This window comes from Oenanthe melanoleuca, chromosome 2 (assembly GCF_029582105.1).
Source record: "Oenanthe melanoleuca isolate GR-GAL-2019-014 chromosome 2, OMel1.0, whole genome shotgun sequence".
NCBI lineage: Eukaryota > Metazoa > Chordata > Aves > Passeriformes > Muscicapidae > Oenanthe > Oenanthe melanoleuca.
Genome location: NC_079335.1, coordinates 34093873 through 34119374, shown reverse-complemented (window position 1 = coordinate 34119374; position 25502 = coordinate 34093873). Strand labels below are relative to the sequence as shown.

The 25502-nt window shown below is 35.1% G+C and overlaps 1 protein-coding gene across 20 annotated transcripts in view; it reads left to right on the top strand.

Annotated features, from left to right (window-relative positions):
• CSPP1 (centrosome and spindle pole associated protein 1) overlaps positions 1-25502 on the top strand; it is a 61705-nt gene that overhangs the window by 23064 nt on the left and 13139 nt on the right. For 8 of the 20 annotated variants that reach the window (XM_056486075.1, XM_056486074.1, XM_056486072.1 and 5 more), the window contains 18 exons: positions 1202-1303; positions 1880-1962; positions 3755-3848; positions 4822-4879; positions 8470-8660; positions 9551-9669; positions 10634-10712; positions 11047-11167; positions 13149-13284; positions 15244-15390; positions 17625-17737; positions 18822-18971; positions 20202-20348; positions 20933-21037; positions 22081-22147; positions 23565-23685; positions 24348-24493; positions 25015-25155. In XM_056486075.1, the coding sequence (XP_056342050.1) occupies positions 1202-1303; positions 1880-1962; positions 3755-3848; positions 4822-4879; positions 8470-8660; positions 9551-9669; positions 10634-10712; positions 11047-11167; positions 13149-13284; positions 15244-15390; positions 17625-17737; positions 18822-18971; positions 20202-20348; positions 20933-21037; positions 22081-22147; positions 23565-23685; positions 24348-24493; positions 25015-25155 (2120 nt within the window). The remainder of the gene's footprint in view (positions 1-1201; positions 1304-1879; positions 1963-3754; positions 3849-4821; positions 4880-8469; positions 8661-9550; positions 9670-10633; positions 10713-11046; positions 11168-13148; positions 13285-15243; positions 15391-17624; positions 17738-18821; positions 18972-20201; positions 20349-20932; positions 21038-22080; positions 22148-23564; positions 23686-24347; positions 24494-25014; positions 25156-25502) is intronic. The other 12 variants (XM_056486085.1, XM_056486080.1, XM_056486086.1 and 9 more) reach the window with 3 other exon arrangements.

The following is a 25502-nucleotide window of genomic DNA, read 5'->3' as shown; positions in this document are numbered from 1 at the left end:
ACATGTCTGGGCCTGCCGTGCTAAGTTGGCTGCTTTTTACACAAAAGGTTGCCTCTTGAATTCCAGGGTTTATTTTTTGCTTCCTTCCTGCATCCTTTCATTTCACTGGGAACTTGGTTTTCTGTTTCCTGGCTGTGTTTCAGTCTTATGTGACCAGCCTTGTAAGGAGTAGATTGATTGTTGTCATAAAGATGAACTTGAAAGAAGTTCATTTTATGCCAAGAGGATAAATGTTCTTTCATGTTGTTCTGGTGGGTTGTTAAGATGCCAGATCAATGTTTAATAATCTGCTTGCATCGTTTTGCCTTTGATTATTGACTTCTATTTAAATTAGAGATTGGCAGAGCTGCTTTTAATGTAGACAAATGAGGTTTTTTGCCATGTTAATCTAGTTTTTGGGGTTTTTTTATTTGCTTCATAGGAAGTCCATGGTTCTGTCCAGCTCTGGAAAAATTATAACTTTGATAACATTTTTTGGGTACTTTATTTTTCATTGAATACCTATTTTTGCCCTAATTTGTAATGATAACTTGAAATCCTCATTATAGAACTGTTATTTTGCAAGTCAAGAAAAGCTTATAAATTCTACTACCCCAGAACTTTCCAGGAACAACTCCCTTGTGTTCATACAATATTTGGCATTCAATCATGAGATTTCACTTATGTAAATGACTCAAATTTTAGTTCCTGAATTTTTGTATTCACGGTGTTGCCTGTCTTTTGCTTTGAACAAAAATCACCTCACCCTTTTAAAGTCTGTCAGGTGTGAAGTGTAGTGCAGATTGTTATTGAAGAAGCTTTTAATATCTGAATTGGCTGTTTCACCAGACGTACCCAATAGTTGTGTGCTAAAACCTGTTGAAGACTTTGTTGGCTTCTAGGGATTAAGAGCAGCAAGATCTGTTTCAGTTAATGCAGCGTGAGTGTCAAAAGTCCTTTAGCTCTCAAAACTCTTAATGAGGCTCATTAGATAAGGGCTGCAGGAAAGGAGGCTTGGGAATTCACATTCCAGACAGAGAGCTACCCTGACAGTGCTAGCAAATTGAATTATTTCTATAATACTTTGTAATATTTTCAGAACTGGTCCTGCTGTCCAGTGTGCATTCAGGCAGCAAATCCATTTGCATGAAACTGCTGAACCTTCCATTTCAGATTGGCTCTTTCTAGGCAAGCATAGCTGAGTATTTTTTATTTCTTTAAGGCCCTATCTGAATGGAATGGTAAGAGATGTACATGCAGATTATGAAGATGAATTAAAGGACAGAGCACATGTGCGGCCGTTCTCAAGAACTGGAGATTCTAGGTGTGGTATACTATGTACTTTTCTGATAATTGCACTGCAAAATCATGGTGAGAGGAAAATGTTGACTTCAAATCCCAAAACATTGTCTGAAATGCCTGATAGTTTTTCCTGAAGCTAGAATATAGTATAACAAGAAAAACCTCTCCTCTGAAAATGGCCATTGAAGCTTGCATGCCAGTTTTCTTTTTGAATTAATAGAGCACCTGTTCTCCAATTGATGACTTTTATTATGTAGAATCCTGTTTTCGTAGTAGTTTTTAAATTCCTTTTCTTCCTCTTGTCTTGGTTTTGCACATCCTGAAATGATCTAAGTGGGTGAAGCAGAAGCAGAACACTTGTAAAGTCCTTACATAAACTCTTGACTGGTACCATTCAGTCTGTCAGCTTGGGTGAAGTGCTCAACTGAGTAAGTTTTTCTGATGGCTTCAGAAACCACAGACAAATGGGAATTGTGAGAAATGCCTTTTTGCCAGGCAGTTTCTTTTTTTGCTTGGGATATTTCTTTGGATTGTAGGAAAACTGTTTGTCACAAATTCTTGAGTTTGATCATTCCATTTTCTTTTTTGTCTTTGCCAGAAAACAGGTACAGATTAGTTCTTCAGCTAATGAACGGGCTAAGTCTGCAGCTGAAAGGCGGTATGCAACAGGCCTTGTTCTTGGTATGTATAAAAACCTGACTAGTAACACTGAGTTAGACTTTCCTTGTGTATGTTATTTCTCCATGTGAATAGTTAAAAACTAGAAAAAAAATGAGCTTTTTTTTTTTTTTTTCTCTTTTGCTAGTTGTCTCCAAGACTGGTAAATAAGTGTTATTTACATAAAGAAACTAAAGCAAAACATACTGCTTTCCCCCCTTAGTGTAACTTGCTAATTAAGTTTTGACTTACTAATTAATTTTGAAGAGTCCAAGTTTCTTCTTAGATTTCATTAACATTTTAAGGCCTAGATAAACGATTAAATTATTTTTACAAAATGAAATCTTAACCTCTGTATTGTAAAAAACACAGCTTTATAGTGAATTTTAATTGCAGAAATATGAAAAATGGTACTGTTCACAACCCTGGGCAAGAACAAATGATTCTGATTATCTTTTCTGTAGCCATAAAATTCAGCCAGAAACACTAGTATTGAGTGTAGTAGAGAGAAATACTGGTGAAGGCATAGTATTCTTTGCTCAATTCAAGAAACTATAAGGCAAGAATAAAAGAACTGTAGTAGTTATTTGGATGGGAGAATTTGAAGGCAAGCTAGCTTTGAATTATGGCAAAGTATATTAACAGTTGTCAGAATAATTTCTGTTAATTTTTTCATTGGTATTTGCCTGATCTTCAAAGCTGTATGTGGCAGGTCAGTTTTTTGGAACTGTTTAAAGGCAGCATTAAACTAGTGGTGCCATAGTGGTTACTCTGGTCTCCCCAATCATTTCATTTGTAGTAACTTGAGAACACAGGGGTGTGAATTTCTGCTCCTAGCAGTATACTCCTAGCAGTAGAAGAGTATTGCAAACTGTGTTGTATAAAGATTAAGTAAATTAAAACTTGAGTTTTTTGAAAATGAGAAGTGATTTCAGACTCCCCCAAACTCACAAACCATGAGGTTATCTTGCATATTTTGGTCACTTTGTAGTCCCAGCACAACAGTAAAGTAAAAAAATCAGTCATTCATGCATCAGGTTTTGTTGCTGTTCTTATTTGACTTGTGTTTTAGTTTCTTTCCAACTTCCTTCTCTTTATTATTCAGGTCTATTTCACCAGAAGTCCAGTCAGTTTGTGTATGGAGCATGTTAAGTCTTTGTGTCTGATAGTCATAAAATACAGAAAGTACTTGCTGATGCTTTTTGGGCATTGTTTTTAAAATAAGAAAAGACCTTTGCACTTGTTGTGAGGGAACCACCACAACTTAAAAGTTTTTTGTGTTCCTTAAAATCTGCATGAGCTGTTACCACTGTTTCCTTTGACATACCCTCATCTGTTGGTACTTTGCTAATTCTTAGTAGTTGTGGGAACCATCCTAAAAGTGGAGCCATTTGCTTTCCTCCCTGTGGGTTTTACACCCTTCAGTTTTACTTTTCAGTTTTATCCAGAGCAGTGCCTCATAATTTTGGAGCGTTATAGTGTATCTTCCTTAGGTAAACATTGGACCAAAAAAAAAAAAAAGTTACTTTTTTTAGTTCCTATTGTACCAAATAGCTTTGAAATTTGTAGCTTCCTGACTATACAAAACCAGGCAAACTAGGAAAATAATGAAAATTTTAGTTGTTTTGATCATCATATTCCAAACAAATTGTCTGTTAAAACTAGATACCTATTTTTATTTTAGTCAATAGAGATACAGTGTTTGTATAGTCTGCTGTGTTTCAGTTTCTAAATTGACTGAAAGGCAATGCTTTTGTCCAGTACCTTTTCTATATTTTGTGGAGCTTTTACACAGATGTGTGGCCATTTCCATTAGGTGGTCAGGACCGAGAACTTCTTCAAAGGAGAAAGGAGAAATACAGACAAGAACTAATGGAACAGATGGCTGAGCAACAGCGGAATAAGAGACGGTAATGGAAAGTTACTCTATTTTTAAAAGATAATGGCTGAAATTTAAAGGCATGCCATTAATTCAGTGTGGTAACAAGCAATTCCATAACTAAGGGATTCTGGGTAGCTGAGTAATATTACATTTAATTAAACTCATTGTCATGAGAGCTTTAGTTTTTAACGAACATATTCACAAGCTTTCAGTGGAACGAAGAAAAGCCAGATACTTTTTCATTTTTAAAACTGATGTTTTAGTTTCTTAAGGGTAAAGAATCTGTTATCTATAAGTTATCTTTTTTTGCTGGTACAGGAATGCCTAAGTAGTTGGCAGAGTTGAAAATTAGTTTTGTTTTTGCTCTCCGATTTTGGAAAGTAACCTTTTATTTTTAAAGCATTTGATCATCTGGCTTATGCAAAATAATAAAGTATTAACTTCTTCCTTACCTATTAGTCATTATCCACTGAATAATAGGTAGTGTCTGGATACATAAAAACACACAGCAGTATTAGAGAAGGGATAAGGAATTAAAAATCAGTTACTATTGACAGTCTTACTGTGACGAAAATTGAACATGCAAAACAAGCCTGAGCCTGTAAATCACCAAACAGTATTTATTGCTGCACTTTTGAATCATTCATTTCAATGTGTTTAATATTAACTTCTTAAATGTGAATAAGGACAATTTTTTTAGAAATATCCTGAAAAGTTGTAGTAAAATAGAACTGTGTGCTGGTTTCTCCTTTTATAGTAGTTAGACTTTTACTAGGTGAAATAGGTGATAAGCAGATACTTCTTGAGAGTTCTGTGTATTTACAAATATTATTTAATTTCCTTCCCTGACTCCAGAAGAAATCAAGTGGAATCATTGTCTTCTGTTATCCTGTATTTTCCGAGTTCTTTTAACTACAGAGTTGCGAACTTGTACTTTGAAAGAATGAATATAGTTGTGATTGCTTTCTGATTTGATCTTTTTTTTTAAAAAAAAAAAACAGTGAGAAGGAACTTGAGCTTTCAGTTGCTGCTTCTGGAGCTCATGACCCAGAAAAGAAGGTAAGAAATTTGGATATTCTTTCATCTATATAGCCTATTCTTTTTTAGTTCCATGCACACTATGGTTGCTCAGTCATAAAACTCTGTAGAGTTTCTATAAAATGATAAATGTTGGGCTATTTAATAGGGCATCAGTGTATAAAAAAACTAAAGCCAAGGATGGTGAGGCTGTGTCATGGTTTAACCTCAGCCAGCATCCAAGCCTCACGAACAGCTGCTCACTCACTTCCCCACCGAGTGGGATCAGGGAAAGAATAGGAAGAGTAAAAGCTGGAAAACTCATAGGATGAGATGAAGACAGTTTAAAAGGGAAAGCAAAAGCTGTGCACACCAGCAAATCAAATTAATTTAGAACTACCCATGGGCATGCAGCTGTTCAGCCATAACATGTCTTGGGAAGACAAACAACATCCCTCCATATATCCTCCTCTTCCTCTTTCTTCACCAGCTTTATGTACTGAGTATGATGTCCTATGGTCTGGAATATCACTTTGGTCATTTGGGGTTGCCTGTCCCACCTCTGTCTCTTCCCCACCCTCCAGCCACACCCAGTCCCCTCACCAGCATGGCAGCAGGAAAAACAGAAAAGGCCTCATTTCTGTGTTAGTACTGCTCAGCAATAACAAAAATGTCTCTATATTGTCGTCCCTGTGTCCAGCACAATCCAAAAACACAGCCCCACACCAGCTGCTCTGAAGAAAATTAACTTTACCCCAGCCAAAAGCAGCATAGGCTGTAAGTCATTACACATGCTTTCAGCATAAAATTATTTTCATGGAAGTAATTGAACATTTTCTTTTATCTGTCCAAGTGGAAATTTGTGCCAACAGTGGGTACCATGGATAGAATACTTAGTGTCCAGTAGTAGTCTCTTATATGCACACAGTAGTAATCTTTCTTTGGGAATGCAAAGTATACTGCAGAAAGCTTTTTCTCAATTAAAAAAAAAAGGTTGTTTTGCAGATGAGTTGATCTCATTATAACATTTTTTAATTTAAAATTTGTAAATTTTTTTAAGTGATCTAATATAGTGTTTAGGATTGCAAACATTTTTATGGGATTTTGTAAAAAGACAGATGTTTGGGTTTGTGTTGTTTGTAAGACAATGCAGAGTTACTACTGTCTCCACTTCCTTAATAAGGTGATGATTACATGAAGAATTTTGATTAGTGTGCAACCAGGAGCAGGTTGCTAGCACTAGTAACATTATTAGGAGACTGATAGTCTTGCAGAGGCTGACAGAACTCGTGTGATTTGCACATACTTGCTAGGTGCCCAAAGCCATTGCAGGGTGGGTATAGTGGAGATGTGTTCTTTAGGATGTGGGGTGGTAACTTTCAAGCAGGAATAGACTGGTTATTAAGTTAGCTGGTTACTGGTTTAAATTATCACCAGTGCTGTTTTTGGGGAATGCTTTGATGCAGATTGAAACTTGTGCCATTTTTGGAGAGTTCAGTAGAGGTGAAAGAAGGTTCTCTTTGCTAGAAAATGAAGGTGAATGAAAAGCTGTAAGATGCTATTAGATCAGACCAGATCATTGTGAGTCCCTTCCAACTCTGAATATTCTGTGAAACCATTTATTTCTTTCTGTGAAACTTGGGAGACTGGAGACTGAGAATGCACTCAGACAAGCAGTTAAGCTGGTGTAAAATTCTTACTCCTAAACGGGGAGGAAAAATACCTGTCTGGTTGCATGTTCCTGCCCTCCCTGCATAAAGTGTTTGTCATGCTTGTTTGGTCCCTGTTTCAAACTGATTCAGCTTGGTTATCTGGCAAAAATCTGAATCTTTTTGCTGCTTTAGTTGCTGTTGATGGGTCAGCTAATCAGGGATTCAGATGGTGAAAGGGAGAGGAATGGAGGGTACATCTGGGAGGCAGAACTGAGCAGAGGATGCTGGCTCTTCTGGCTCAGCAGGCTGCAAGGTCAGTGTAAACAGTTCTGTGTAATCAAAGCTGGCTATGCAGAAGCATGCTGTGCTGCAGCACTCAATATACCAAACACATCTCAGTCAGAGTCTGCAAAGTGCCTGTTGTGGGAACAAAATTATATCTAGAGTGAGTACACGGCATGCATAGTATTTTAAAAGCACTAATTTAGCTGAAAGCCTTCAATTAAGTTGAATTGCTACATTCATTAAGCATCAGTCACTGTTAGCTTTAAATTGCCTCTCAGGGAGAGATTCTAATTAGGTGCATTTCTTGATTAATTACAGGTTGGTTAAATAGCAATGCCTGATTAAGAATCTATAAATGTAGAGTGTTGTATAAGCCGCTTGTTTAAAGTGAAACAATCCCCAGGATGGACTGAGTACTGAAGTCACATCTGAAATCAGCTGCAGAACTGAAATCTGGGGCACTTTGGAAATGGTTTCATATTAAAGTTGTTAGTGAGAAAAGCTGTTCTAAGTGTTTACTGCTCAAAACACTGGATTTGAAAAGACGAAAAGTCTGTAGACTGCTTTATAAAATTCAATTGCTTTAGCTAGTATCTGTTATCTAATTCTGCGTTCACATCTAGAAATTTGAAGTTAAATATTATAAGTAAATATTCATGTCTAATAGATTTTGAGAATTTTTACCTAAATGCTGTAATCCTTGATTGGTGAGTACTAACTGCCTTATATATACTGTCTTGCAGCTAAGTGATGAGGAGGTAAAGATTTAATATTTTGTTGAAATATTTCCATATTGTAGGGTATATGGTTTTTTGATAGATATTTAATACATAGCTGGTTTCGGGTACTACTTTCTCTGAATGCATGTTAGTTGAAGAACTTCAGTATTAGGACCAATAAATTCAGAACAAAACCTCTTTTACTTATACCATGTATGATTTGTTCCCATTCTTCTATTATATTGCCTTATTTAAACAAACATTAAAATAGTCACACAGAGCAGTTACACAGAGCAGTTGCTGCTTTCTGGGTGTGATAGGATAGTTCTGAAACTGACTTGCATGCCTTCACATTATTTGCATGTTCCTTTTGACTTCTGAGGCTGTTATCAATAAACATTTGCTACTTCTGTTTTTAAAATAACTCCCCAAAAAGCCTCATAATTGTTGTGGTTGGAGAAATTAATAATATCAAAGGAATTTTAAAAATAATATAATAGTATTGCTAGGAAATGTTTATTGGAAAATGTCTCAGTGTATTTGATTTTAGTTTTTACTGCTTGTGAACATTTCAATCTTGGGGTGGAGGGGAGAGATTTCAGAAACTTTTCTATGCATAAAATGAGAATACTGTCACTGTAGAAAACTGTCAGCTGTAGATAAACTGTTCTACAGACAGCTGTGGAAATGTTCTTTTTTTTTCTGGACATTAACTAGATTCTTATACTTCCTGAAACCTATGATAAGATTGCTTTTTGTAAGTCTCTGATAAACTTCCTGGATTTCCTTGTAATACTGGATTCCCAGTAGATTATTGGGAGGAATAAAATGCAGTCACTAGAAATTTGAACAGCTAGTTGGGATCCAGTGAAGTGCTTGACCCAATATAAATGGAGACTCAGAATATTTCCTAGTAATAAGGTAACTGTTTTGTTTTGTTTTGTTTCATCTCTCTTTTACTTTTTTTTTCCTTCAGCCAAATCGATTGAAGCAGTTTGGCTTCACAGCAAGAGCTTTTGAAGAGAAAATACCTCCAGAAAGGCCCAGGGTGGCTTTCCAAACTCCGATGCCTGCACGTTCAGCCTCTCCAGTGAATGAAGATTCTCAGAGTGATAAAGACTTTCATAGGGGTCTAGTCAGCAGTCTTGGGGAAATGGCAGCTCCCAGGTGCTTCATCATCATGTTCATTTTATATGTTAAATACAATTGTTTAGCGTGTTATTACTGCTGAGGTAGAGCTCAGTAGTTTTGCTCCTTCTCCAAGGAACTGATGAAGGTAGAAATAATATTTTGACAATTAATAGAAAATTAACTACTTTGCACTGGAATAAACTTCTAACATCAATTTCTTCATAGTTTATTGAAAGCATCCATGGAGCCTGGATTATCTCTGAAGGCAGCTCTCTCATAGTGGATGTTTGTGTAGGAAGGGGTTGAGCTGTAGAAATTATGTCCATGCCTGTAATATTGAATCACGTTGTGAGAATGCTTAGGCTTATGCCCTGCAGAGTCCATGTTTTCAGAAGGCTGGCATGGCACGAGTTTGGCTCCTATTAATTAAGTATCTCCCAGGGCTGAGCTCAGGAATGCACTGTAGGCAAGGATACCTTCCACTAGGTACTGTGATTGTGATTAAACTGCTCAGAGAGAGAAGGAGCTTCAGGCACGTGGCTAAAGCTGTGTTGGGCTATTCACCCTTCAACCAGATCTTGCCTTGTTTTCTTTACTGATGCAGCCAGGAATTGCCATTAACTGAGCCACTTAAAGAAGGCGTGCTTGATTTATGTTGTTTAGATCTCTGGAATAGTCTGGGTTCATGTACTACTCCCCCAGGGATGGTTAATTCCCTACTGAGACTTGCTGCATCTTGTTCTTACATGCCACTAATGAGAGGTCTGCAGCTGAACTAAATCTAGAATTTTTCGTAATGAATTCTCTTTCCATCCCTGTCCCCTCTCCATTCTCTTTCCTTCCCTTCTCTCTTCTCCCCACTTCTTTTGTTGATATCTTTTCAGTTGTGCCACCAACCAAGGAATTATGATTCTTTTTTCTTTAAGGCTTGCACCGTTGCCACCGCCTCCAGCACCAGTTTTGACAGAAAACTATAAAACACCTTATGATGATGCTTATTACTTTTATGGGGCTAGGAATCCTTTGGATCCTGCTCTAGCATACTGTAAGTTGATGATTTTAGGTTGTTAGAGTGATTCATAATGTAGAACTTTTTACAGTAAATCAAACACATTTTTAGATGTGTATTCAATAAAAAGGTCTTTTTTTCAATACTGTTTTTGAATGAAGTAATTTTTTCCAGCAACAAAAATGGCTGTGAAATATTCCATAAATATTGTTCATCACTTGAACAAACTCTAGTCTCAGATTCTTTGCTGTTACTCCTCCCAGTTAATTTTTTTTATATTGATAATTAAAACATTATTTCCTCAAATCACTTAAATAATAATTAATTGCATCTTTAGACATTGTTACAATTTCAGATATAATTATCAATATTTTAAATATATTTATGAATACATTAAATACATTAAAATAATGTATAAAGTGGTCTAATTTTATATTTTAAGAACTTTTTGTGTCTATCCTTTTTTTGATGATTTTGTGATTGAAACTATTGTGATGTGTGAGGGAGGGACTGAATTATCTGGTGTTCTTTTTTTCTCTTTTTCTCTTTTTTTTTCTTTTTTAGAGAAAAAAACAGAAATACTTTAAAATTTTTTTTGTGCTACCTTCATTGAAAAGGTAAAATAAAGGAGAAATAACTCTTTTACTAGTTGATTTGAATGACATTTAGAAAGAATGAGGATAAATGTCACCATTAAGCGAGTCATTTAATTTTTAGTTTTATTTAGAATATGTTAATGAGGTAATTTGTAAAATCTAAGGGGATTTACTTGAATTTAGGAAATAGATTTGTACCTTGGCATTATATTTCTTGCTTTAGAGGGCATTAAGGGTTAGCTGAGTTTGTTATAGGAACTGAGAGTTCTGTTTTTTTCTACACTCACAGAGTTTGAGTGGTGAACTGTGTTCTTTTAGATAATGACAAATACTTATATCTGAGCATTCAAAATTTAAAATATGGATTTTTTTTTTTTTTTTTTTTTTTTTTTTTACTGTGCTAGATAGTACAGGTGTGATGGGAATGCAACCCATACCTGGTCTGGATCCTCCTTTAGGCCAGACCCCAGTAGAGCAGCCTGTGTAAGTATTATCTATATTCATATTCTTTGTGTGTATTTATCTGTATTGATATTCTTTTTGTGTTGGTAATATTTTGCTGAGAACACATATGCTTTTGAAATAAAATGTGTTAAAGACAACTTCACACTTCGAATTAAGGATTTCTATCTAGACAATAAAAGAGTAATTCAGTGAACTGCTGTATATGGATTTAAGAAAATGTTTGGAATTATAAACAGACTATGGGAAGCAACAGCTCTTAAATACTTCAGGAAGAGATTTTTTTTTTTTTTTTAAATATCCCCCTCTGGACTCTGTGAGGTTTTCCTTTTATGTGTGTGATTTTTCAATTTAGAAGCAACATTGGACAGAGGGATACAGGAGACAGACAAAGAAGCATAGGAGTGTATTCTGAAGAAAAAACAAAGTCTTCCAAAGAGGCAACATTATCTTATCAACAAGAATTACAACAGCAGGTACTGAATGATAAAGCTTCTGACTCTTCATTCTTTTATTTTTTGACACATAATGGTTGTAACTATAGCACTCCTTCAGACAATTTTATGTAGCTTACAAATAAAAAGCTTTTAAACTCTCCTTCTTTTAATCACTTTCTTCCTCTGACCCTGCTTTTGCTCATTTTAGCTCTTCAGGTGGACAGTAAGCTTTTCAATTTTTTTCTCAGAAGCAGAGAGAATGTTAAAAATGTTACAGCGAACCAATTATGTACATGCAAAAAGGCATGTAGCTTTATGTAATTATTTTCATGAGCATAAGAATCTGCATCTTAAAAGAAATGGCTTGTATTCCTCTGATAGTCCATTACTGCTATAATTATTAGGAACAGTCTAATTTCTGTAAATTCTTCATGATCATTTGGACACTAATTCAAAGTTTTGCCTTGTGTATCTCCAGTGTGTTTGTAGGTGGTGTCTTACTTCTTTTTAGCTTCCTTTTTGCCAAGAGAAATTTTTTTGGTCTCCTGTTCCAGTAGACTTTGGAGTTTTGTGCTCACTTTAGTGGCCTTTTGCTGCTGCACTTAGTGGGAGTTTATAGTTATAAAATGTCTTTGACCATGATGAAACATGTTACTTTTGCAGAAATTTTCCTAGAACGCAGTTCAGGGGCACTTAACCGTTTCTTATCTTAATTTTTATGTATTTCTTTGGTAGAGGTAAATAATATCTATAAAAATACTATAGTTCTAATTATGTTTGTGCATAAAGGATAAAGGAGAAGCTGCCAACCAAGGTCAAATAAAGAACAGAGTGATCATTTAGGTAGTGTCAGAGACTACACATGTGGTTCTCTGAAGGTATTTTCTCATTAAATAAGTCCTAAGTAAGTATTACCTTGCTATATGAGAGACTGTAAAATTTGACATAAAGGTCTAATAAACATGGCATGATAGTCTTTCATAGTTCTTGTGGTTCAAAGCAATAGAGGATATTATTTTTTTTTCTATAGGTGAACCTGACTGATGATTTTTGTAAATAGTTGAAGGGGCTAGATGGGTCTTTGTTGACTCATTGTATCTCTTAGGAAATTGATATTACTTGATAAAGGGAAATTATGTAACCATAGAGTGGCCTAGGTTGGAAGGGAGCTTAAAAATCATCTAATTCCTAACCCCTGCCATTGACACCTTCCACTAGACCAGGCTGTGTGACGCCCCATCTATCTTGGCCTTGAGCTCTTCCAGGGACTGAACATCCACAACTTCCCTGGGCAACCTTTTCCAATGCCTCCCTACCCTCATAGTGTTTTATCTAATTATATTTATGTAATTGAATGTTTTTATAATGCACATGAGAAATAGACTTAAGAAAAATACATTATTATATTTTGAATACATAAATAGTTAATATTTTAAAAGCTTTGAGTAGAAGATGGACTGTTCACTTTATAAATGCTACAGTTATTAGGAGACTTATTTACATAAATGATTTTGAAGAAAAAGAAGAACAAAGCATATGAACATTGCTGTGTTATATACATAGATCATAGTGAATTACTATAGAAAACTGGTTTTTGAATGATTATAGAATTGTGTAACATTCTGTTAAGGCATTTATTATTAGGAGTCATCTCCAGGCTAAGTTTTGGTTAAACAAAACATACCAGATTGAGAGAAGGAAGTGCATTAATATTGTAGAATTTTTCCTTTTTAATTTCCAGGCAGTGTAAACATCTGTATCAAAGATCCAATGGAACTTTTGATCTAGTGCAAATGTCAGATGTGATCATTTCTGGAACTTGGAAGTCTTATACTGTGTGGGATGTTTCAGTGATTATGCACAACTGAATGTACATGTTTTGATAACAGAATGTAATGCCCTGTCTGCAGTATAGACAGTGGTAAATAGATAATGGGAGCATTCAGTTTACTTTGTAGCTTTTTTTAAACTTCTACTTAATGTGATATTGTAGAATTAACTTTGGTTGGTTTGTTTTTAGATGAGAGAGAGAGAAGAGCGACGCAGACAAGAGCGAGAGGAGAAGGAGAAGTTAGAAGCAGAGATGAAGAATTACAATCCCTGGGGAAGAGGTGGTGGTGGTGCTCCTCTCAAAGATGCAGAAGGAAATCTAATAAGTATGTTTGTGAAAATTATGTCCTTTTCAAGACTGTTGTTTTCTTGCTCTCATAAGGGCTCTATTCAGTCATATTATTCCTTGTTTTGTAACAGTGGTAGCCCTTGACAAGTAAGACTTACTTGTTTCAAGGAGATGCACTCTAGGAATAATTGAGTTATTATTTTGATTTCTGTAGAATCATTCAAAGAATGCAATCTAAACAAAATGGGAAACGCAGGATATGTCAACTATAAGTGAAGACACAAAGCAGTTGTAAAGGGAGGAGGAAAACAAGCTGTCAGAATCACCTGCAATACAAATATGCTAAAGTCTGTTGTGAAGATTTTTATTTAAGCATGTAATAGGAAGTGGTTTTTAAATTTTTTCTTTTTAAAAATGATTTCTAGGCTTAGAAAAAGCTATTTTGTTATGAAAAATGGAAGCATGTTTATATAAATATACAAAGCTAAATGGAATATAAATATTTCCCAAAGTAACACTGCTGGTGAAATGGCTATATAAAGAGCACTCAGCAGTAATGTTTTTTAAGGCTTACTTTTTTCCAAGTGCTGTTTTATACAAGATGGGAGTAGTGAGTTAGAAGATAGCTATGATCCAGGTTGTTCATTTACCCTTCCAGAAAATCAGGAAATATTTACTGGATAACAGTTTATCTATAGAAGAATTAGTTTCAGTTGTATGTCACCTGAGCAGCATATGAAAAAATTAATAGTATATTTTAAGATTACTGAGTAAAATTTAAATGCTTTTTAAAATTTTTTGGCCAAATTATAAGTTTAGAAGCTTATATTAAGAATCCAAACTTGTGTTTAACCTCAGGGCAGATAGAGGTGTTCATACTGCCTGACTTCAGGTATGGCATTTAGGTGTTTGGCTTCTTCCTCTAGGCTTTAACAGTGGTGTGACTGAAAACGTAAAGGTCTCATGCTGGCTTGAGCTGTGCATGTAACTGCTGAGAAGTTTATCTCTGTCTGTAAATGAGAAACCAAGAGAAAGAAGCTTCTTACCCTATTTTCCTGAATTAAATATGTAAAATGCTTTTCCCACCATAGCTTGACAGCATGATGGATAAATTATGAGTCAAGTGTCATGAAATAGAACATGCTTTCTGACATGTCTTTTTTATGTGGTGTGGCTTGTCTTTTTATCCTCTTAAAAATGTCTGTAAGTACCTTTTGAGACTCTGATATATGCAGAGGTATCTACAGAGAGGTGTGGAATTTAAAGTTCTTGGAGTCTGTGTGCTTAAATGGCTACAGTAATTCATAATTATGAGAAACACTATTTCAAAAGGTAATCTGAAAGCTGTGTAGTAGCTTTTTGTTTTGAAATAAGCCTTCTAAGTGTAGTATGGTAACACTTCAAAATGAGCTGAAATTAACATCTTTGATCAGGCTCCATGTAAATTTTGATAAAATGCTGGATAATGTTGCTTTGCTTGCATATTGAAATCTGCACCTGGATTATTACTGAAGGCCAAAATATGCTTCAATTGCACTTACTTCCCTCAACAATAATTAGAGAGATTCAGCACTTAAAATACCAATACTAAACTCAAAAGTATTTTACTGCTTTAAGGAGATAGAAGAAAGGGTGGTTTCTAAATATCTGCTTGTCAACACAGACTTGTCAATCAATTTTGTCTTTGAGTTCTTTATCTTTCCATTTAATAGCATTTTGAGGCAGGCAAGAATGGAGGGAGGTTCTGAGGATTCATTCCTGACAAAAGAAAAGTGACAAAATACATCTTTTAATCTGTTAGTTAATAGCACCTAATTATGAATATCTCACCCTTAGCTTGTGTATTCTTGTCTTTTTCTGAATGGTTTGTTCCCATGGCTGATATGCTCAGGAAAAGTGGAATCTGATCAAAACCCCCTGTATTTTGGAGAATCTACAGTGAACATTCCTTTATGAGATGAAGACACTATAAACAGTTATTTCCCCTTTCCTTTAGCGGACTTGAATATCATGCACAAGCGAAACGAAGAGGCATATCATAATCCAGAGGCAAGACTGTATGAAGATAAAAGGCCTGTTGTTGACCTAAGTTTGGCCTCCTCGAAACCTGAGAACTCAGAAGCATCTACAAATAAAACAGCAGGTTTTTAAGAATACTGTATTACTCCTCTACCTATCTATAAGTCTCAGTGATCAAAATTCCATAGTTCTTTACCTCTTTCTGGTAGTCCTATGATAGTGTTGGTGCTCTCTACCTGTGAAGTCAGTATCATACTTCTTTCATAAATTTCTTCATTGCTGTCACTATGTGCTCTTGAAGTCTTGTCTGTCCTGTCAGTAATGGTAACTAAAGCTGTTTTAGCTCCGAAGAGTCAGGATCAGTATATTAGTTTTCCAGATTTGGTGTTTTCTAAACAAATCTTTGTACGTGTTTGTCTTATTTTTAAATGACACAGTAAAATACAGCTGTGTAGTAGGTGAGAATGTGGAATAAAAGGATATCTTCAGGTGTATGATGTTAAGAGGTTAAGGTGAAATTGGTACAGTAACTAGGTTAACAAGTTCTAAAAAGTTACACGTAAATTGGGTACATATGGAGCCCTATGCACTGCCTCCAAGTTCAAGGCATTTCGATTAATTTTCATGTTTTAAAACTAATGCATCTTTACCTTCTATGTTTTATGAGACATCTGTGAGACATCTAAATGATGTCTCCAGACCTTTCCCTGTTTAGAATGGGCAGAGGCCAGGATTGGTGATGATCTTCTCAACTCAGCTTAGATGCTACTCTTTCTTATCTTGTTTGAATTGTTGCACTTCTTAATAAAGAATTACATGGTATTTGGGGCGTGAATCTATATTGCACAATTGCAATTCAGCATCCTTTCCACTGACTTTGTTCCTTCTGTCCCACCTCTCTCTCTTTATCCCCAGCAGATTGTATATTTAGCCATTTAGTAAGATGTGAAACAGGAAGGCTGATAAAGTAATGATGTAAAACAGCCAAGAGCCCTCTGGTTAAATCATTTATTTTGGGATCAGGAGGTGGTGCACATCAGTAATGGGAACTTTATAGTCTTCCATCTTGAATTTGGTCAGCCATGTAGTAGAGTGGCTTTGTGAATGTTTTGGTGGGGTTTGGTTACTTGGTATTGTGGGGTTTTTTTGGTACACTGCCCTGTTAAAAGAGGAGCTTTCAGGACAGTAGCTGATACACAGTAAGCATTTTCCTTGATACTTTCCATAGTAACTTTTCTGTCTTGTACCCATGCCTTTTAAATAGTATATAAATTTTATTCTGCTTTTTTATATGGAATAACTCCATCATGAAAGAACCTCATGTAAATTTAGTTATATTTTGGAAGGATTCAAGCACTGCTTCCATGTAAGGAAAAATAATTTCAAAGTGTACTCATTGGTATGCAAACACATGCTCCTAAGGCTTGGCTTTAGCAGTAAATGTGCATTCCAATGGGAATACTTTAATGTGTTATTTATGCTTTCATCTCACTTGGGTGTTACTCACCATATAGGGAAATATAATGTTCATCTCAGCCCAGTGGAGCTATTGCTTTTGCACATCTTTGAGGCACTGTGCTTCAGAGCAGACATGATACGAGTGAAGAACATGCTGCACGAGCTGGAAAGTTAACACAACTTGCTCCACTTTTCCTTTACTTCCTTTCTTTCTCCTCTGCTTCTTGTAGGGATTCTGTTCTGCAAAACCTGCTCTGTGTGGTGTCTTAATTAATCCTCCTATCTAGAGCTTTGGAAACTGTCTGGTTATGTTGTGGTTGTAACTCAGGGCTAAAGGAAATGTGACACTTAAAACTTTATAGTACAGAAAACACTTTAGACTGCCAGAATTCAGATTTCTGACTGCTTAGAATTTTATTTACGAAGACTTTGCTTTTTATAGCATCCTTTACTATTTTGTATAAATATTTATTCTGTTAGGATGTTCTGTTTTTAAAGGGTGAATAAACCTGAGGAACAGAACTGTATGTCCTTATTCAGAGGAATTGCAAGCAGTAAAGTTATAAGGTGTAAAGTATTTTTTATTCTAATTAATTTGCAGGTAATGTTTTTAGATTTGCAGATAATATTCAATCTGCAAGCTGCAGATTGAACAGCTGAACAGGTGGCTTTAGTAGGTGTTATTTTGTAGAAATCCAACTCACTTGGATGGTATTAAACACTTAAAAAACTGGCAATTATTCCAGGCAGAAAATGTAAGAACTTTCAAGCTCAGCTATAGCCTTGAGTTACAGCTGTCATAAGCTTTTGAAACAAATGTCTTGGATTCCCCCTTCCTCACTCTGGCTTGCTGTCTCAAGTTTTGTTTGTTTTTTATCTGTGACTTTTCCCCTCCCTTAGGTAACACATTTGTACAGGCCTCTCCTTTTGCTCGAGGTAATGTGTTTGGTGAAACTCCATCTCCAGAGCAGCTTAAGCGACAGGAATCCTACAAGAACTTCCTGCGTCTACAGGTGAATGCTCAGGCCAGATATCATCTGGTGAAATAAATTGTAAAAAGAAGGTTTACAATTAGAGTAAATCATCACTACCCACCAAAGACATTACCTGTGCTATCATAGCCAATTCTGCACACAAGAGGTGAACTAAAAGCTACATACTATAGATTTTCTTGGATTTTGGCTTACATAATAGCATTACTTAGATAAGCATTTCTTAATAGTTTTCTTTAATCTAGGCTCCATTTTTTTTTTTTTTTTTTAAGTACAGCTCTCTAAATATGGTATTGAGTTCTGTTCTAAAACTGTGCATAGACTACAGGTTTGCATACATAAATGACTACAGAAACCAAGATGTTTGCCCTTGGAGGTCTACATGATAAAAATGTGCGTTCATCAAAGTGAAATGGTGACCAGTCATAGTGTAGTTATTTATTGATGGGGATATAAAACCTGGTTGTTCTTCAACCAGCTTATATCTTCTGTCCATAATACTTCACATTTAATCTTAAGCTACACAAATTAAATATCAGTGTAATTAAATACCATTATCAAGGAAATAATAGATAATTTTAGAGACTACTAAAGTCATGCCGCAGTTTGATGTGGAGCTCTTGAAAGTAAAAGAATAAGGGTTTTTTCCATGCATAAGGCTGCCAAATAGACTAAAGAATGGGAAGATCTTTTGCTTCATTAAGTCAGTCAGCACTTTGTCTAATAATAGTGCAGTTGTGGAATGGAAAAAGAGAATTACTGTATTTTTTTTGGTTTCCCATCTTCCATTATTTAATCAGTGAGTAAAAGTGTTACTCCAGCACATCTTGAATAGAGCAAGCATTAGGAAATACTCTGGTTTTATTAGTAGTGTTTATAAGTAGCTTTCCTGTATTTCCAATGGCCAAAAAAAAAAGTAAAATAGAATCTCATTTTAAGGGGATTCTGAAGCTGAAATACAGGACAGGCTCTACGATTCTTTTGGTTGCACCATATAGCTTTTGATTTTGCAAGTAGGTGCTGCAAAATTCATGGTAGTAAATGTTGTAGTAAAAGATTGTTACTGGCTATTGACAGTTGAATATTTCTTTGGTTTATTTTTAAGATTGAAGAAAAAAGACGTAGGGAAGAAGCAGAGCGAGAAAAACTTAGAATGGAAGAAGAAAAAGAGGAAAAACGACTTGCAGAGCAGAGGATGAGAATTCAAAAAGCATATGAAGAGGAACTAGAGGAGAAAAGGAGGAAAGATGAGGAGGTGTAGTATTTTGATACTTTGACTTCTTTCCATCCAAAACTAACCCTTTGTAGTATTAGCTGTCTAGAAGGTAAGCTGAGAACTGTCCTGTAAATTGGTCTTTGCTTTTAAATGGATTTGCATTAGGCAGAGGAGAGGTGGAAGATTGTCAGCATTAACTAGCACATTCTTCTCACTCTTTATGATATACTACAAACTTGAAGTACTGTTAATTCTTTCAAGAAAAAACCTATAGTTTTATAAATGAAAGTGGTGCTCTCCTTTCTAAAAGAAACTGGTGGTGGGGCCAATAAAAAGCTGTATCAAATTGCTGAATTAAAAAAATATCATCTCAGTTATTGTCTTAAATCTAGCTCTCATGGAATTATTTGAAAAATGTAACTATGCAGGAATATTTTGTTAGGACATTTTTTGATTTGGCAAGGAGGTATCTTTGAGATAAGAATACTGCTTGTTTTGGATGAATACCAAGCAAATCTAGTGAATACTTTTCATGGAGGTAAATTCAAACCTAAATCAATACCCATGGATTTAATTCATGCCCCAAATTTTTATTTCTTGGTTTGCATTTTTTAATTTTAAATTTGCATTATTTAGAATACAATAAATAACTGTGGGAAGAGGACACAAGGCCATCAGAGGCTGAGGAGTCTTTAGGTGCCCTATGGGATTATGGAAGATAAGATTAGGGTATAGGACTTGAAAATTTCTAAGATGGAAAGTTTATCTTTTATTCTAAATTCTCCTTCCCTAGTATGAGGAAATCAGCTGGATGAGCCTTGTCTTCTGGGTACCAGAGCTGGTCTAACAGAGAGTAGGGAGCTAACTGATGTCATTGCTATTCACAGTCACACAGCTAAAACTGAGACCAGATGATAATTTTTCTGTGGTCTTGTGATTGTGTGGTGCATGTCTGCAGTATGTTTTAATTGATTCTGAATTTTTGGAAATGACTCCTACAGTTTAGCCTTAGCTGATGGCAGATCTGGGGTCACAAACGTGTTTATAGAAGTTATTAGGAATTCTGTTTAATGATGTTAGCAAAGCCAGGGCTGCTGCTGTTTGATATTTGCATGAGAAATATTTTAATTTGCATATTTGAAATCAGACTAATGAAATACGCTTTTTTATTTCATAGTAATCACTTTGATGTGTAATTTTGACTACTCAAAGAGAAAGAAAACAAAACTTTAGTAATTGTTTCTTTTTAATGTATTAATTATGTTACAGCGAAGATTGAAAAATAAAGAAATAATGCAATTAAATGAAGAAAGAAGAAAAGAGGCAGAAAAACAAGGAAAAGAAAAAGAAGAAAAGCAAGAGGAACAACTTAGACAATATTTTGAGAAAGAAAAGGTAGAAGAGGAAAAGATGATGGTATGTTTAAGTGATTTTCTAAGACAACTATTAAAAATAACTTGATTTCAAGGAAATCACATTATTTCTTAGACCTCTACCTTCAGTGTTGTTCCCCTGACAGCTTATCAAAATGCAGTTTACTTAATGCACAAACAGAGAACAGCTGATGGAAAAAATCAGACATACTGCAGTAGAAACTTATCTTGTTGATCAAATTTACATTAAAAATGGTGAAAGCAAGATTAATAATCTGCACTTAATAGTTGATCTTTATATCTGCTGTGGAATACTGTGACCTGCATTTGCTGAGATGTAAATATAAATAAAATTGTTTATTAGAGGACTGGTAGGACTGTTCATCTTGGAACAATGGTGGTTTTGGTAATATAATTATTTTCCTTTGACCTGGATGATGTAAGAAATCCATCACATGGAATTCTGATGGACATAATCTAAGTAAATTGTAAAACTCTCTCTCTTATCCAGTTTGTACTAAATTTCTGTCATTTCTCTGAAATGGACAGATAGAAAATAGCACTTTATTCAGCTATAATATATTAAGCTATAGGAATGTAGTTTCAGTCTTGGTTTCCTCCCTGCAGGTGTCACGACAACCTTCACCTGTCATTCCTGCTCTTCAGAACAAATTAGTAAGGAAAGAAGAAAGGATTCCCTCTGCTGAGAGCCCTCTGTCTTACTCTGCACAAGTATGATTGTTATAGCAAACTTCTACTGGTTTATTTAAGACAGTACAGTGTATGAAATCATGCCAGGTTTTAAAAGTTTGCCAGTTATTACTGGAATGCCATGGATAGCAGGACAGCCTTTACATTAATCAATCATGGAGCTTTGAAATTTAAGGTTAAATTTTATTTCAAGTATTGAACAATATTTTTTGGTGGTGTGTTATTTTAATTTTTTTTCTGCATGTGCATTTTCTGTAGGAATCAGTACCTCATTTTGGAGAGGACATACACTGTCCAGCCCCTTACTAGGGGTCTGATGATCTCAAGATTTAGGATAAGAAAGTTAATGTATAAACTAGCAGTTCATCGTTTTCACACACAGAACAACATAGCAGGGTATTTATTGTTGATTTGTAGCTACTGACATTCTTGTGTAATCTTCATGTTTTTGAAAGTACAAGAAGATCATTGCTCCTAAAATGCTTTGCTTTCTTCTCTGCATCACAAATGAGTTATAGTAGTGGTTCTGAGACCTCTCATTTCTTTAATTGATAATCTTCTCTGGGGCTTTTTTTGGCTTTTAAAATGTACTTCTCCTAGAAGAGAGTAGATTAAATAATTGTTTATGATATTTGAATGTCAGGCTACATTTCTGTCTTTTTATTGAAAAAGTCTTTGTTTTTTACCAACTCTTTGTCTGAACTGGGCTAAATACTTTATAGTGCAGTTTCAGAGAGTATTTTATGTCACCCTTTAAACCCTTTCCCTAAATTTCCTAAATGTGAAGAAGTCTCTGGAGGTAGGTCAGTTATTTTTTTTATCAGTACTTGGAATAGATTTGTTTAGAACTCTGAATAGTGCATTATAGGTATTGTCATAGTAATTTATTATTCATTTGAAATTGATTATACATTTGAAAAACCTTAGGCATTCACAACCTGTAAGGTTACTGTTCTGACTTCCACCTGTTAATATAAATTAGATGTAAAATAAGGAAATAAAATTCCTTCTTCTGTAATTTCTTCCTTTTGCAAATTACATTTCATATTGATGATGATCACTAGGATCCTGCAGAGCCAAGAGCTCCCTCTCCACCTGTCCCTGCTAGAAGAAATCAGCTTCGTTCGTTAGGTGGGTATTTGTCTTTATTGCAAGATCACTTTCTATTACAGCAAAACCATTCTCCATTACAGTTTCTTTTCTTGCCTGCAAAAGAATAGTCCTTTAAAGTTTGCATTTCTGTCTGGGTGTTTTCTCTCTCTTAGTACTATCAAAGTATTAGTATGGTATATCTGAAGTTTTAAGACAAAATAAAAATGCTTTTATTATATGTCATCATAAGGAAATATGTTTTTGTAAAAACTCTGATAATGGAACGGTCTGCATGGGAAGCGCTGGACCTCTAGAAACAGTGACCAGAAATGGGGAAGTTTTGGATTGGCTGAGTAAGGGATTAGACCAACAGAGTATAGAGCATTGCAGTTCTAACTCTTAAATTTTACCTGCCTTTGTTAGTCTGCCTAATCCTCTCCTTATTCCTCTTAGCTTTCACTGGTAGTTCTAAAATTCAAATGTGCTGGAAGGATCCCCTTTGCTTTGTTTATATTAGTTATCCTGGTAATATGTGGGTGGAAAGAAGTAATTTTTCTGCTGATACTCTTTTACAAGTATATAAGAAACAAAACATGAAATGTAGCAGTTAGTGATGTCCTACAAATGCTAGCCTGCAGCAGAAAGTACCTGAGGCCATTCCAGGGAGTTGTGGATTTTCCACTAAATGGAAGGCAGAGTGGTTCTTAATGCAATTTCATTGGAAATTGATTGACTCAGACCTTCTGTCACAAGAGAAATTACGACATATAAACTGAGTCTCATGTTTGAGGATTTAAACTAGTTGCTTGCCTGCTAAGTTCTGAACACTAAAGTCTAAAAGTCAGTGAAATACCAAATTTATAAGTATGTTGTTTGGAAAATGAGGAATTTCTGAAACAAGTTTAAGTTGTGGAGGAATGCTAGCCTGACCACAAAAAACAGCGTAGACCCAAAATAGGTCTGAAAAGTCAACATAAGCACGTAAGAGAAATTGAAGTTAGAATTCTTGACCATTTAAGAGAATCTGCACTAGGCAGACAGATATCCAACTTTTGAGTCAGGAAAAAAAAATGATGCTTAGTGCTTGCAGATACCGCTGCAGTTCCTGTTATCTGAGGACTGTGTAGGTTTGCATATTCCAAATTAAGGCTGTTTACTGGCAACCCCCACTTGTATTCCATAGCTTTTTCTTTTTTAAATATAGTGAAACATTTCCAGTGACATTAGTATATTTTCTGCTTTTCAGGCATTCTGGTCCTTGTACTGTCTCAAAATATAAACTCTGATCTTATTTCTAGTGGATGAAATGTTGTGATTCTTGTGTTCATACAATGTTTGTTTTAATTAACATTTCATTATATCTGTTTTTACCCTTTATTTTTTAATTATGTTTATAAATAGGCAGCAAAGTTGCTATGACATGCCTTATTTTTAAATTATTTGTGTTAAATTCCAGAGGAAAGGAAGAATGTGATAAATGAATTATCAGAGATGAGGAAACAGCTTCGTAGTGAAGAGAGGCGGCTGCAGGAACAGTTGCTAAATGTGGCCAGTCATGATAATGTACCAATTACACGGTAAGCATTTTATCTCTGTTTCTAAAGCTAGGTTTTTCACAGGATCTTACTGTGTCTTACCAGCTACTAATAGTTGACCAATTCCACATGAGTGGAATGAAAACATAAAGGTAGAACTTGTATATAAAATGGTTTTCATTTTTTTCTAATATGTTTGGGTTTTTTCCAAGATTCTTGCTAAAATTTATTTTAAGAATGGCTGTGCTGGTGAGATAGGAAATTGGAATGCTCTGTCTTGAAGAGTGGTCTAAAACAGATGTCTAAGGCAGAATTATATCTCATTACCTTTTTTTCTAGGGCTTAATTTGTGCCTGTAAACTGCAGCACTACTGCTGCTGAATATGCTTATGAATACAGTACTGCTGTGGAAGTACTTTCTTACTGAAAAATCATGTTCTCTTTATTTAATACATTTGGTTTGCTTCAAAAATGTATTAGGTAATCATACCAATTAGCTGGAAAAGATACATCTAATTGCCAGCCTTAGTTCCACACTTTTTATAACACAATGTGCAATGTCATTACTTTCAAATTTATTTTTCTGTTTTGATAGCTTTATTTAAAGATAAAAAGATCTAGACATTATCAATATTATATTTCCACCCAACTCATTAATATTATGGTGTTAAATTGCTTTCTGCTTGTTTTATAAAACTTTCAAGCAGGAGGAGAGAGAAGAATCCAAGGGACATATTTGAGATGGCCAGGCTTCGTCTGCAGGCTCCAGTTCGGCGACTTTCCTTAAAGGAGGCACAAGATCCTGTCAATATACAGAATATCTGGGATTTTAATGAACTTAAATACAAAGGCAGGTAGATCTTGTTACTGATGAAGAAAGGTAGGGAAATATCTGTCCTTCTTCATCTTTTATTCCATGCAGGATTTAAAGACAAAAATAAAAATCAGGCTCTTCGTGAGCTACTGCCCATGCAATGCACTTTGTGAGCAGTATTTTGTTTGTGTGTGTGTATCTCTCTGTGGGGCTGATCCTGCAATTCCATGGAATTCTTGGCTTCACAATGCTGCACCATCACTTGGAGCACTGATCTGTCTTATAATCTCTGCTGCTTAAACTTCTTGTGCATTTTATATCATACTGAAAATTGACTTTTTTTACCAAGCAAAAAATGGTGTTTCTGTGGAACTTTCTGTTTACTCTTTACCAGAAAACATATATTTTTAATATATTGGGTAAAATTGTGAAATCACCACTAACTTGCTCATCCTCTTGACCATTGACACTATTACTTTAATGGATATTTCTTTAAAAATGCTTTTCAGAAATGTTAATTTAGGGAAAAAAATGTAAATTTCATATCTTTACTTTAGATCCTGAAACACGTATGGGCTTGAGGCACATGTATCCTGATCCACCAAAAGATGACCAGACTTTGGAGATTCAACAACAGGCACTGTTGAGGGAGCAGCAGAGGAAACTCGACAGAATGAGGATGAGGAGAGAAACAGAAGGTAAGGAATGAATGCCCTGAGATAAACAAAAATATTTGAAATTATATGTTTTGTATTTGATAAGAATTAAAACCCACCAGCACTAGTTTTATTTCTTTCAAGTGCACTGTCAGCACTGCAGTATGAAACAGTAAAACACCAGAACACTGAAAGTCTATTGTAATGTAAGCATAAAAATATTGAATGTTTGGGGGAGCTTTTGTAGTTTTGTACTTACTTTTGGGGTTTTTTAATTACTTGTGGCTGTTTCTCTTTGCTTTCCTGGAAGTAATTTAACTAGTGCCTCATACTTCAAAAATTGTAAGGGAAAAGTAGTTTTGTTACTTGTTTCTTGGAGAAAACCAGAG